Source organism: Chanos chanos, chromosome 8 (assembly GCF_902362185.1).
Source record: "Chanos chanos chromosome 8, fChaCha1.1, whole genome shotgun sequence".
NCBI lineage: Eukaryota > Metazoa > Chordata > Actinopteri > Gonorynchiformes > Chanidae > Chanos > Chanos chanos.
This window is the reverse complement of record NC_044502.1, coordinates 25,464,870-25,480,021: the sequence shown is the minus strand read 5'-3', so window position 1 is coordinate 25,480,021 and position 15,152 is coordinate 25,464,870. Positions and strand designations below refer to the sequence as shown.

At 42.8% G+C, this 15,152-nt stretch overlaps 1 protein-coding gene across 1 annotated transcript; it reads left to right on the top strand.

Moving 5' to 3' along the window:
- Positions 1-10,666: 10,666 nt before the first annotated feature.
- Positions 10,667-14,760, top strand: nfkbib (nuclear factor of kappa light polypeptide gene enhancer in B-cells inhibitor, beta). The gene is made up of 6 exons (XM_030781683.1): positions 10,667-11,491; positions 11,659-11,776; positions 12,383-12,587; positions 13,007-13,095; positions 13,388-13,633; positions 13,760-14,760. Exons 1-6 carry the CDS (start codon positions 10,998-11,000, stop codon positions 13,802-13,804), a joined length of 1,197 nt encoding a protein of 398 aa, XP_030637543.1. The 5' UTR covers positions 10,667-10,997; the 3' UTR covers positions 13,805-14,760.
- Positions 14,761-15,152: the final 392 nt, after the last annotated feature.

The following is a 15,152-nucleotide window of genomic DNA, read 5'->3' as shown; positions in this document are numbered from 1 at the left end:
TTCGGTTTGGTTCTGTGTGGTTTGGCTTTGGCTTCGTCTTTGTATTGTTCGTGAATAGGAGGGCACTGTGATTGGTCTGCACAGCAGTGACACAGAGGACAGCAGAGAGACAGATTCTATGGACTGATTGGACGGTGGGGCGGTGTGTTGAGTTACAGCAAGAGCACATCCTGTGCAGTTCTTACATGTGAATACATAAATAAACAGATAAAACACACACACATAGGAGAACGATTAGTGTGTGGACAGAGGAAGAGGCTACAGAACTCTGATAAAAATGTAGTGGACTCATATATCAACAGTCAGTTGATACAGAGGAATATGACAAATGCTACTATGCTAAAATGCTACTCCATGTCTTTCATCAAATCAGACATCGACAGCAGATCACAAACTTGCAAACAAATAGCTATATAGACATACAACACAAACATGTAGCTTTGGATACACACATGCATTTACACCCATGTGCACACAGACTCACAAACAAATGGTTATATGTGAACACACGCACAAACAAGTATGTATAGACGAAAACCCAAGTACACATTCACACACACACACAGTCACCCATGAAAAAGTAACTGAATGTACACACACACACACTCACACACACACAAAAAGCTATACATACCTACACACGCACACAACTAAGTAGCTATACATGCACACTCTCAGGTACCTGCATACACGCACAAAACACACACAAACACACAATCACACATAAAGTGAGTTTCAGGAAAAGCACAAAATCTGAACATTAAGAAGTGATTTGGAAGGAAAACCTGTGGTACACTGACAAGAGGCAAAGGAGAGACAGATGAGGACAAAGGTGTGGTTTTGCCGGGGGCAGGGCTGAATGAAGGCGTCTCACATCGGACAGAGACACACTGGTCCATCTGATCAGTCTGTTCTCCCGTCTGTTCCCGCGCGGTCAGAGAAAGAGCAGGGAACAGATGCTGCTGCGGGTTGGGCGGCAGAGCTCCTGTCACAGCAGTGCACTTTCCCTTCATCTTATCGTTCACTTTTAATCAAAGAGGTTTTCACCCCAGTAACCTCTGTATTTGGTTATTCAAAGATATCTATGTCTGAAATTAGTATATTTGTGCCCTTTTAACACACTTTTTTACAGAATACATATTCACAAAATAAAAATATAAATATGAGCGTTATTGTGCACAACAACAACAACAACATCAATCATCATCATCATCACCATCATCATCATCATCATGAAAATCTGAACACCTTTAAAAACTAGTTTGTGATTGCACTGTCAGTGCTTGGTTTGTTTAAAAATTGAAACAGATGAAAAATTAATTAAAAAACTAATAATTTGCTTTGGTTTGGACATAAAAATGGTCTTTGAAGGTGTTGTCCTATATTGACATTTTCAGTCATTCTCTTCAGTGCAGTTCTTCATATGAATAATTTGAATGACATGATCAAATCACCAAGACTGAAAATATTTTTAATGTGACATGTCACAGTACATGCCATTCATTCCCATCACTTATACCATCACATTTCCTCATTCATTTGCACTTTCAAAGACATAAAAGTCACACTGTTGTATAACAAAACAGCTACATGAACTGTAACCTGTTCTCTTGTTGATTTATTTTTTTGTGATTCATTGGAGTGTGTCTGTTTCATTTGAGGACATCCATGCCTTGTTTTCTCATTTTATCCCTGTCTTTTTACCCATGTCTATATCTGGCATGCTGGTTAAAAAAAGACATCTGCCTGTACATTTTTATTTTACATGACAAAATGTTTGCTAATGCAGTACATGAAATGAACAGTGTGTGGAAATATCGAAGTGGCTAGGGTGTAATTAAGGAACAGAGTAGACCATATTCTCATTAGAAATGAATACGCCATACTTAGCTAACTGTACAAAACATGTATGAATATGATACATTTCCTGATTTCAATCTTTTTTTTTTTTAATAAATAAGACTTTCACACTTGAGATGTGTAAGTATTCACATATGGCTGTGGTGCTATTGTCATTTCATTAATGGTCCACAGTAAATAACTTCCTGACAATTACAATAATTAAAATCAATTTCCAGATTAAACAAATAGCAGCATTTTAGCCTCCACTATATAAATGTGGGACAGTGTTACAAAACCGTTTTCTTCTGGAAAAAAAAGCACAAAACAGACACAGAATACAAACTGCTGAAGGTATTTAACACCATCATAGAGGAATAGATGGAATATGAGGCAGTGAATACTGCTGAACAAACAGCACCACGGTGCATGTAAAGGTGTCCCGGTTTGTGCCAACTCGAGGACAAAACATTCCAGCTGAGGGGTTCGGACCACAGAGGTCAGGCCCACACAAGCCCTTCTGTAGTTTAGTTTTCATTCTGGTCATTACAGCCATTAAAAACACTGTGTCTTTCCAAGCAGGACTGTATGATACCGCTTTAATGTGTATCAACACCTCTTTTTATTATACAACATCATGTTAAATAATTGTCATGATAGAGGATTTATGTTGTTTTAAATGAATGAGGTACAGGTGTAACTGATGAGAATGAATAGGAATGAATGAGGATATTGGTGTTAGCAATGAGAATGGGTGGGGATGAATGAGGATATAAGAGTAACTGATGGGAATAGTTGTGAATGAATGAGGATATTGGTGTTGGTGGCGGGAATAGTTGGGAATGAATGAGGATACTGGTGTTAGTGACGGGAACGGGTGGGAATAAATAAGGATATAAGTGTAACTGATGGGAACTAGTAGGAATGACTAGTATGTACTATGACATGTGACATTAAAATATTTTCAGTCTTGGTGATTTGATCATGTCATTCATATTATTTATATGAAGAACTGAACTGAAGAGAATGACTGAAAATGTTAATATAGGACAACACCTTCAAAGCCATTAAAATTCATATTCTATTTAAAAGAAAGCCTGTCACTGATATTTAGCATCCTTTGCAGTGGTGTAAAGGTAATGTGGGTTAGTGTGAATGGGGTGTAGATGATATTTAGGGAATGTATGGATAAATGACACGACAGGACTGCCAAACTGAAGGTCAAACTCAGCCTCTATCCAGGTCAGTATGGAGCTATTTTAAACAAATGGGTAGTGTGTGTGTGTGTGTGTGTGTGTGTGTGTGAGTGTGTGTCTGTGTGTGGTTGAATCTTATGCATGTACAGTGTAACCTTCTCAGATTCACTTCTCACTCCACCACAGGGACAGTATATCATCATTAATAATGTGAAATATGAAAATAACCTTAATTAGTACAATATGGAGACTGAGGTTTTACAATCAGGAGGGTTTCACAGGCCATGCACCAGTGTCTCAGTCAGTCTGTCTTTATGGGGGGACAGCTCATACACACACACCCACAGCATCATTTTGTACAGGGACAGTACCATACAGTCCAATAAAATGGCTGGGAGTTCAAAAGAAGAGGGAAGGAAGAAACAGAGAGAAAGACAGAGAGAGGGAGAGTGAGAGAGAGAGAACTGCATTTTGATGGAGTATTAAGAGCAGTGGGCAGTAGGCAAAACTGCAAAACCCCTTCAGCATGCAATAACACATGTGCCTGCGCTCTCTCTCTCTCTCTCTCTCTCTCTGTCTCACACACACACACACACACACACACACACACACACACACACACACACCACATACAGATGTATGTAGATACACAAGCTTATAGACACAAAACACAAATACACACAAACAACACAATGAAGCATAAAAATGCCTACGTACATTCAGACTTGATTAGGTTGTTTAATTAAGTGCACAGAGTCCCGCGTGATAGCCCAGCACAACCATTATGGAAATATTTGCAGCAGAGAAGGAGGGAAAAAAGAGAGAGCGAGAGCGAGAGAGAGAGAGAGGGAGAGGGAGAGGGAGAGGGAGAGGGAGAGGGAGGGTGAGTGAGTACAGGAGAGTGGAGTCTCCATCATTACTCTGGACAGTGATGTATGGTTGTTGGCAGGTTTTTAAGCATACTTTTAATATTCAGAGACCACAGATAACAACACTGCTTGGCATTCACACACATCCTGAAATCTCTCTTCTGCACACTGAACACACACACACATGCACACACACACACACACACACACACACAGGCACACACACCCACTCCACCTTACCATCTCCTAAATATACATGCCTATAACAAACTCATATCCTACGCACACAAAACAGCATCTGAGGAGTCATTTTCATGGAGTGACTCATTCTTCAGTACAGTACAGGGACTTGACCCCTTAATACAGCTCAATACAAACCCAGGGTCACTTGCCCCATGTCACCTTACTTCTTCAGTTAAGCTGCTTTGAAAAAATGGGCTTTTGTGCAAACATAGACCATACAGATTAAAAACCCCTCTGTTTGAACCGCACACATGTTAGCATGTCTTAATCCATACTCAAACCTTCTCTCTTGTGAAGGCAGGTCCAGTGAGGAATCAAAAGTCATGTGGGGACTGCCAATAACAGACAAATTTAAACCGAGTGGAGAACAAACTGCAGTGTTTTCTATACAAGTGTACATGCAAATTCTCAACATGTGTATTCAGGACCATCCTTCCAGTTCTAGTTCCCTTCAGCAACACACACACAAACCCAAATCCACACCCATACCCCCACACAAACACACCCAGACCCTCCCTAAATTCATTTATTCATGAAAAGAGAGAGAGTGTGTTCACTGCATGTTTTAATACATCGAACGAGTGTCAGAAAACATAAACAGATGAGTCATGGTCTTTGTTTTAATTAATTAGATGTCTTTCTACAGAGAGCATTAGTGCTAACACTAACACCCCCGCGCCCCCCACCCACACACACCCTCCAATGTGACATTTTCTTCCCCTTGTGTAGATCACTATGGCACTGTAGTACAACTTACCACACTTAAGTCACATGAAATATTCATTCACTCAAATATCAGTATATTCCAATCTTTACTTAAATATCAGCAGTTTTCTTCTTTTGTGGGCTAACAGAAATGATCAGTTTATCTTTAAGGGATATGAGTTACAAAATCCACCACAGGGCTTTTTTAAGCTCTGACAGCAAAGCACATATTTTAACAAACCACTGAAATACAACACACAAGCCATTTGACTGGCCGTCTTCACCAAATCTTAAATGTGTTTCGTTATGAAACCATGTCCACATGTGATGCACAGGCTTGGTTCCACTGATGGCTGTCTCTTCAGTTCTCCCATTAGCCTAATTTTTCTTTTCCTCTAAGACTGACAAAATAATGACAGGATTTATAGATAAAAGGAGACAGGATTCTGAGTGTACTCTAAAACACAGCTCCTGCTGTCAGCAGATAGAAGATCAAATGGAAATGTACCACTGGGCTAAGTAAAGGGGTTTACCTGGTTAGAGTTAGCTATGACAGATTTTAGCGCACATGGAATCAAACCAAAAAGCTCCTCCTGTACCATGGCAGTACCGTTTAACGATAATGCTAATTATTTTGTTGTGGTGTTTGGAGACTATGTCTCTCACAGTCAGCTCTTAGACTGTTCAATGTGATGGCCAGTGCACACACACACACACACTCAAACACACACACACACACACCGATGTCTCTCTCTTTCTCTGACACACAGAGACACAGAGAGAGAGAGAAGGACAGACACACACACACATAAACACACAGACAGGCATACACGCACAGACAGACACACACATGCACACACCCTAAGGCAACCTCAAGTCAGTGAGCAGCAACAACATCAGGTTAAGTTTTCAGTCAGTCCAGATGGATGGTCTTAAAATACCCTGCGTCTGTTCAGGGCCTCTGCCCGGGTGGAGCAGCATCTGGAACTGCTGAGAGGGGTGAAGAGGAATGGTGGATGCCAGCCTGAATCATGGAGGCATTGACAAGAGGTAAAACACACTAAGACATACCGGGATACTTGACGTTTGTGAAGACAATAGCATACAGAGACTTTAGACATCACAACAAAAAAAGACATTTCAAACATGAGAAACATGGAAAAAGCTAAACAATGAAACAATGCTTGAACAAGCAAAAACAAACAGACGCCAAAGAATGCAAGAACACCAACTGACATTTCAGAAGTCAAGGAACATTCTAGAACACAAGATGGCTGCCGTCTCCTTGAGTTAGACAGGAGGAGTAGTCAGGTAGAGCTACAGCTGGAAGGAGAGCAACACAGCTGGGCTTCAGAAGCTAGGCATCCACGCACATTACACACGCCATGCACACACGCATGCACGCATGCACACGCACACACACACACACACACACACACACACACACACACACACACACAGTCATTACACAGCTGGGGTCGGGGACTAGGCATCCTTGCATATTACGCACGCTGTGCACACATACACACACACACACACACACACACACACACACACATTATATGACACAGCCACATAAACACAGAAATACTCACACACTCTACACATTTTCATGATTATTGAACAATGCATACATGAACAGCATTATGATGCAAATTCATCATACTGTTATATTTTACTGTACTGTGTGAAGTGAGAGAGAAACCTGCAGTCTAATAACATATGGTACACTTCACTAATAACCATCAGTCACCCAGAGGTCAGGAAGGAACAGATAAATGTGAGCTTGCCTCAGATGGTAAAAAAACTTTACAGCATTTACACAATTACACCATGTTTTTTTTTTTTTTTTTTTAAGCAAATTTTCAGTGAAGCAATTAGGTTTATATGTGAGGTTCCTGATTAGCAGTAATACCTCAAATCTCATTTGGGGAGTAAGGTTTTATTTTTAAATTCTCTGCTTACTAAGAAATATGAGGGCATTTTGGACTGAATGAGCGCAGAGTTCGGAGTTCAGAGTGGAGAGTTCAGAGTATGGAGTTCAGAGTTCACTGCTGAAAATCTCAAATAATTCATGTATGAGGTAAGCCTCAGTCTCAATATTCAATATTTTCTATCCAATCTAATGAAATCATTTCAGTTAATCCCTTATAATTCTGACCTAGATGAGAAACATTTTTAATGGTTTTGCTCCCATCAAATGAGGGGTGCGCTCATGGATCAGGGCTCCTCAGAGTTTACGGCGACGGCTAACGGGAATATCTGGGTCAGTGACGGTTTTGTTTTGGTGCTCTGTCATTGAACTAGGGTATGCCACAGGACAGAAGATTAAATATGTAGAGCATGTCATAGACAAACACAGAGGTGTATTTTAAACAGGGCGAGGTCCTAGAAATAGCATTAAGAAATAAAACAGGGGAAAGAGTGTTGTGTTGCAATGCAGGCAGATCAGAGCTGCTGGAATGGGAGGTGGGGAAAACCTTCCTGAAAGCTTTCTGCTAATGAAGCACTGTAAAGGATGAGATAAGAGAACCATACCTGCAGCAGACAGCAAAACGAGTTCTCACAGTGTTTGTATGTAGTACACAGAGCTGATTATGCACTACATAAAGGCCCAGTCAGCGTTAGTATCAATCAACACTCTTCAGAGTAAGCATTTGAAAGCAGTGGAATATAATTTCCTTGATATTTGAGAACGGTAGAGCACCCTAATGTAAGTAAATCTATAATTTTCAAACAATGGGAAACACACAAAAATGTACTGTTTATCTGAGTTTATCAGAGAGGGTGGTGGAGGAAGCGCTCCCTTTAAGGGTTTGGGGAAAGCACCAGAGGAGACGAGTGAAGAGAGCGAGAGAGAGATTGTGAGGAACGACCGAGGAAAAAATGCAACACAGCACATTTCAGCAGCAGGAGCTCTCCCTCCCTCCCTCTTCCAACCCCCCTTTTTTCCTTGCTCCCTTTTCTCCCACCTTCACTGTTTTTCCCTCTCAACTCCCCACCCTCCCACCCCTCTCCTCCCTTTGTCCACCCCATCCCATATCTCCCCTGTGTGTTGGGGCAGGGCTGTCCTCCCTTCTCCCCCTGTGAGTGGGATCCTCCAACAGCACTGCACCTCCACTCCAACCATCAGCTTTATTTCAACAACAGCATGGTACTGGCTCTGCTTCCATATAGAATATCATCATAGAGATACACCCACCCACCCAGACACCCCCCCCCCCACCCACACACACACACACACACACACACACACACACACACACACATATATATACACACACGTATGCACAACGTCACATGAACATCTGCTCTCTGTCATTTTCTCACACTGTAAGCAAACAGTAACACATACACATGCACTTACAATCTCTCAAAGGCACTCATACACACATATGTATGTATGTATGTATGTATGTATGCACACTCACACACACACACACACACACAACCTCAGAAATTCACATAAAAATCTTAGTGTAGGGGAGAGCTCAAATTATCATGTATGCCGAGTGCAATTCGTACACCCATTCTGTTGAACTTATACACACTCATGTACGCGCACACACATACATAAATAGACACACACACAACCTCGGAATATCACGTAAAAGTCTTAATGTAGGGGAGTGTAGGGGGGTGCATACACACACAAATGAGAATGAATGTGAACATAAGACAACATCAAATCATACACAATACTCACTTCATACATATTCATTAGCACTTCTCCACCCACAGCCTGGCCCACTACCCACATGTCAACGTTCTGCATACGTCCAGCTCTCGGATCAATAGGTTGTCCCAGTGAGGTTACATAAATTAAATGCAGGGCTAATCTTATTTCCTAATTGCCCCTGACAGAAGCTGCAGTCATCCATCACAGTACAGTGCAGGCCAGGCAAAGTGCTCAATATAGCAGAGCAAAGCACAGCACAACACAACATAATGTAATACTACACAGTACAGCACAGCACAACACAGAAACAGAGAGGCCCAGCTCAGTGCAGGGCACTGCAGAACAGAGTGAGACAGGGGATAGGCTAGATTATAGTAGCAGTAAACAGAGCACGGCAAAGGTAAATATTAGCAGAGGGAGAGAGAGAGAGAGAGAGAGAGAGAGAGAGAGAGAGAACACAGTGGAGTAATGGTAATATCACAGAAACACAGGGGAAATAATAGCATAACCAATTATGTAAAGGAAGAACAAAAAGGGGCAAAACAGGAACAAACAGTATAATAACACAAAGTTACAAGAATACAGGATAAAAAAATCATTAATAGCACAGAGAGAAAGAGAGAGAGAGAAATAGTGAGAGAGGGAGAGAGAGAGAGAGAGAGAGAGAGAGAGAGAGAGAGAGAGAGAGAGAGAGAAATAGTGAGAGAGGGAGAAAGAGAGAGAGAGAGAGAGAGAGAGAGAGAGAGAAATAGAGAGAGAGAGAGAGAGAGAGAGAGAGAGGTGGAGACAGGTGACAAGGTTACTAAAGACACAGTGACATAAGATGAAAACATTGTAAGGCAATGAGCAGTTGAGAGAGTCTCCTAGTAAGTTGAAACAGTAGCAGGGGCAGAAAACCAACAGCAGTTACATTTGCAGTGGCACAGGCAGAAGCACAGAGCAGAGCTGCAGCATGACCAGATACACTCACACGTGAGGGCAGAGGAAGAGGCAGAGGGAAAACCAGGTAACAGTAATACGTCTAACTCTCACAGTCTGACAGTATGTCAATCAACTGTGCGCTCTTCCTTCTCCTGCTCTACAGATGATTCAGGGACACGGGGGGGTGGAAGGGGCGTAACAGAGCAGAAGCAATGGCAGTTACAGTCAGTGGAGAACTGCAATGCAGACAGAGAGAGAGAGAGAGAGAGAGAGAAGGCGGGGGGGAATGGGAGGGGGGAATGTTGGTGCTGAAACCAGCTGTACTCGCTCACACACCCCCACCCTTAAATCCCAATTCTCTACCACACTCAATCAGAGCTACATCATGCACGTGCACACAATCACCTTCAAACCACCTCCGCGTTAAAGTGTCTCTTTGAGGCGATATACTCATTCATACCCTCTGTCTTTCCTCTAACTAAGCTTCCGTTTTGCTTCTATGAGTTTTAGGTGGCTACAAATGGACTGTCTGTACCTTAATAGAATATGTCCAGTGGAAATCAGACATATATGGATGAGAGACCTCGCTGTTCTAATTAGATTCTCTTGTCGGAGATTTTTTGAACGTTAAAACTGATATCCAATATTAGAAGAAAAAAAAGTTGCCTGAATCTCAGAGTTCTATTTTCCCAAAGGAAAGCAATAATATTAAATAACACAGGATTTCCCTTTGTCTTTAACGAAAATATTTAAATATGCCTATAGCGCCACTTCATGGCCTTACCTAAAACATATGACCTGACGGTGTTTTCCAGTAGAATGGAATGGACCTGCGCATTATACACGCAGGACGCATAAATATTATGTTTCGTTAAGCTGTTTACACACAGATGGACACACTCGTAAACTGACAGTAAAGATTACGATCAACCAATTAAATGTATTGCTCTTCTTCACAGCCAGAAAACGACTTAAAAACACAGACATGTCTGTGGAATTAATATATATATACATATTTTGATATGCAAACCAAAGCAACCGAGGGCAATAAGGACCTTCAGTTCAAGGAATTTTTGGAAAAAAGCAACCACTTAGACAAAGGTGAGAGCGTAATTCCAAAACACATTTAAATCCTAGAGAAAACGCAGAAACACTGCAACTGGGAGAGACATCGTGCGCATGCGTCATTTGTACATGGGCTCCAGTTTCAGAGCAGCCACTGGGAATTCCCCTGGAAAACACCTAGCGCCAGGCAGCCTTTTCTGGAAGCAAACTAGATACGAACTAACCGTTTGCTCGGTAAGTAGTTTTGGTTTTAGAATGATTTCGGAATGGAGGAGTTTGGTTGCTAGTGCGGCAGCGCCTTGCGCTGTTGTGTCGGCATTTGTCCAAGAAAAGGGCCTTTTGCTCCGCTAGGACAACAGCACTGCCAGCCCGACTCTAGCCCATCAGCTCAACTTATCAGGTAGCTAGTGGGGCTAACAGTCAAATATAACGTGTAGTACTCAAAACTGGCTTAATAAAAAGCAACAAAGCTGTTTCTAAATGGCGGGGACACAAAGGCAGACGGCACCAGATTTTGAGTGTGATTCTCGAAAGCAGAACGCACGGCCTGGATTCAGTTTTGGGCCGGAGAAACGCGATGGTACGGATGCAGTTTCAGAGGACTGGTGCGATAGTGGACTGGACTCTCTCGGTGGCGTAGCCCTCGGTGTCAGTACCACTGACGGCACTGACGCCGCACACTGGCAGTCTGAAACAGAGTGGATCCCTGACCCAGAGTCAAACGGCTCTGAAAATTGTGTATCCGTTGGAGGTGGGGACAGGCTCGACTCAGCTATCGGAGAGTCCATTACTGATGAGACGGTTGGGAGGCTTTCGGCCGGGATCGGAACCATAATTCTGAGCGAACCAGTCGGCCCTAACGCCACGGAAAGTGGTCAAACTGGGAGGGTCGGAGCGACGAGTCGGGAGGAGGAACGCCAGCGAAGAGAAGAGTTGTTCAATACTCTCAACTTTCTATCGGAGGACGGTGACACGTAAGTACTTTAATACGAAACCTAAAAGTTTGTCGCATGTGCAGGCTCTAGAATTGCGGTATTTGACCACTGGAAGCAGTAAAATCCAGGAGACGGGTATCTCCTCTGTTAATGTATGCCTTCTGTTTTCTGAACTTTGACCCTTTGATGTTTCTTTTTCTTTGAAGCGCTCTCCACTTGGCCCTGATTCACGAGCAATGGGGCTTTGTAGACTATCTCCTCAGTGTCATTGCCTTGGACCCCAGCTGGACCCAGTACCTGGACATCCAGAATGATTTGGGCCAGGTGACTTTGTGTCTGTGTGAGTGTGTGTGTTTGTGTGTGTGTCCAAGAAGGGTTGAATCCAGGGCAACTGGACTTGGTTGTAGATAAGACATTTCACCTCTCAGCCAAGAGGCTTCCTCAATTCTGACTGACTGGTGGGTAATCCCAGGTTTTTAACCTCTGTGGGGTCGTTATCAAGGCCATTGATGTCACTTGGTTCGTTAGTGCTCCTGGCTGTCGTAATGACAGTCGGTAGTGTTGTTGGAGTCACCTGAGGCCTAGTGTAAACGACAGTCCTTGGAGTTTTTTCTTGGAGTCACATGAGGCCAAGTGTGATTGGTTGTTAAATCTCCTGGGCAGGGATGAAAGGACAGCATTGTAGATGGAGGATAAGTGATGTCATAGACCTCCTCCACTGTTGAGGGATGGTTTCTCTACTTTAACGAAGATAGCCTCCTTCACTCCTCTTTCAAACCACTTGTCCTTCCTTTCCAAAATGTATATATATGTGTGTGTGTGTGTAAAAAAGAGAGATGTTTTTTCTGCCTCTGGATTTATAAAGTTCTGTATAAAATTCTGTCCTATCATGGAAATCACTCTTTCACACTCTCTCTCTCTCACACTCAGACGGCATTACATCTGGCAGTGATAGTGGATCAGTGGGAGTGTGTGCGGGGGCTCCTGTGGGGAGGTGCGAACGCTGAGCTTCAGGAAAGAGGAGGCAACACTCCTCTCCACCTTGCTGTGCGTGAACAGCGAGTGGAGTGTGTGAGAGAGTTGACTGCCTGTCCACGGACCCCTCAAGACCACATGCATGTCACCAACTTCTCAGGTACGTGCTCACCTTGTCGGGAACTATGATAAACATCTTCCTGATGGCTCATTGCTCATGGTTCCCCTGTGTATTTATAACTCAGATATGCACTCACTCTATATACTTTTCTGTCAAAGTCACCAGACACTTAGTTAACACAAGCACTCACCTGCATAGTCATCTACAGGCTCATCTCAACAGTCACTCCTTACTCACACCACCCAAAACTCTGAACACTGTCTACATACACCGTCACCTCCATGGGTTTATCGTACACTAATGTGTATACTGTTACTCACTCGACTGACTAGTTGCTCAGGGGAAAGAACCTGCTGACTGACCTGTCCATATCAAAAGCTGGTTTCTCCTCACTGTCTTGTATAGTAGACCACACCCCCCCCACCTTCCATCCGTTTCTCTCCTGTTTTTCCTGTCAGGAGTCACGGCGCTCCATTTGGCTGTACAGAAGGGGAATTATGACATCATTGGTATGCTGCTGAAAGCTGGAGCAGATGTGAATCAGAGAGTAAGACTTTGACTGTCTCCTTTAACAGACATAACATTACAGTGCACATCTGTGTGGGTCCAGTTATATATAAATGTCTATGTTACTGAGGCACATCTGATGTAATTGTAGGGGAGCACACTAGATGGAACCCAGTAAATGCACTTTTCAAAATCAATGGATTCCTACAAGAGAGATTCCTGAGTCAGAAATGTCAAAAGTGTGTGGTGGGTGATGTTGGTTAGACTGAATCCTCTCTCTCCCTCGCTGGCATTTCATCTCCTTCTCTGTCTGTCTATCTGTCTGTCTATAGGACTTGAGTTCGGGGCGTTCTCCTCTGCACTGGGCAGTGGAGTCTCAGAAACCTGCTGTAGTCGAGCTGTTGCTATGGGCTGGGGCCATGGTTGACCAGCGGAGTTACGCTGGACACACTCCACTTTACTGCGCCATCCACAGGCCAAACAAAGATGTCCAGGAACTGCTGCGTGCTGGAGGGGCAACACACTCACCTGAGGATGAGGAGGACGATGAGGAAGAGGACGAACGAGAGAGCGAAGAGGTAGTGGGGCAGATGTAGAATCCTTACACATAATGACATTTACACATGGCCATTTGTTTATTCAACTGAATATGTTGGGTAGAAAATCAATGTTGATATCACTTCATGTGTTCATGTGTACCACAGGAGGAGTTTGATGATGTCATCATCAATGGACAACGAGTGCTGTAACTATGCAGATGAATGCTGATCAACAGTGGCCCTCATGACTGGGTTTGGGTGGAGAGGGAGGAAAGTGTGTGTTTGTAAATTTGCTTTAAGACACAGTAGAATCCTGTTGTGAATTTGGATTGGGGAGACACTGTACAAAACTGGTTCAGCAATTATTTTTGTCGTTTTTTTTTTTTCCTTTTGTTTTTCGTTTGCTGACTGTCTAACCTCTGATTTTATCCTGCTGTGGAGCAATGTCCTTTGTGATTAAAAAAAAGTAAGAAAAACAGTCATCATAGAAGACATTTTTGTGAAGGGGGCTGAAATCAGTAGACAGTCAATAGGATATTACTTAACATGGCAACAGAGGTGCAGGGTAACATAGCATAATCATTTTTATCACATCATTTCCCACAAGGCCCTTGTGCTACTAAACAACATAGAGAATATTAAAATATACCTGTCAAATATACCTGAAATTGTCAGCATTGGCAAGACACCTGAAAAGTCATGGCCTTGCCAATAGTACTCCCTGTTGCTATTATACAAACCTTGTTTCCCTGAGTGTAAGTGAATGATGACACATAATGGAAGGGCTTCTTTAGCAGTGTTTGATGTCTGAGGGGTAAATGAAGGTGTGATGAGGGGATGTGGTGTATGTGAATAAAGAGAAAAGATCATGTGATGAATGCATGCTTAGAGAGAAAGGATGAGAGAGAGAGAGAGAGACAGGGAATAGGACAAATAGGGGATGTAATGGTACTTTTTTTTTTTTAAGAGGCGATGCTGTGTGAATTGTAGATGATTACTTGTACTCTAGCAAACTGATATAAGCCTCTGTGGACGTTTATGCATTTTTCTGTATTTTTATTTGTATCTCTGTCTTTTTAAATGTAAAGTGGAGGAGAAGGCCAAATTTGATGAAGACCTTCCTGTGATACCAGAAAACTGGTAAAATAAATGAAAGCTCATGAAAAGTGAATGAGTGAATGTTTTTCCTTTTTCATAAGACAGTTACTGAACATGTCAGAACAACTTCAGTTTGTTATGAACTAACACTTCTCCTGACACCTTACCTCATTAACATTTAATCTTCGTCACCAGGTGATTGTACTGCAACATACATCTGTAGCACAGAGACATAACAGGCCTAAAGGCACAACAGACCCACAGACACAACAGACCTACAGACACAGCAGACCCACAGACACAGCAGACCTACAGACACAGCAGGCCAACAGACACAGCAGACCTACAGACACAGCAGACCTACAGACACTGCAGGCCAACAGACACAGCAGACCTACAGACACAGCAGACCCACAGACACAGCAGACCCACAGACACAGCAGACCTACAGGCACAGCAG

Excerpts from the sequence above, each read along its gene's own strand:
- nfkbib (XM_030781683.1), top strand. The coding sequence starts at position 10,998 with ATGGCGGGGACACAAAGGCAGACGGCACCAGATTTTGAGTGTGATTCT. Across the intron at positions 11,777-12,382 it reads TCCAGAATGATTTGGGCCAG|ACGGCATTACATCTGGCAGT; the intron begins GTGACTTTGTGT and ends TCTCACACTCAG. Across the intron at positions 13,634-13,759 it reads ACGAACGAGAGAGCGAAGAG|GAGGAGTTTGATGATGTCAT; the intron begins GTAGTGGGGCAG and ends TGTGTACCACAG.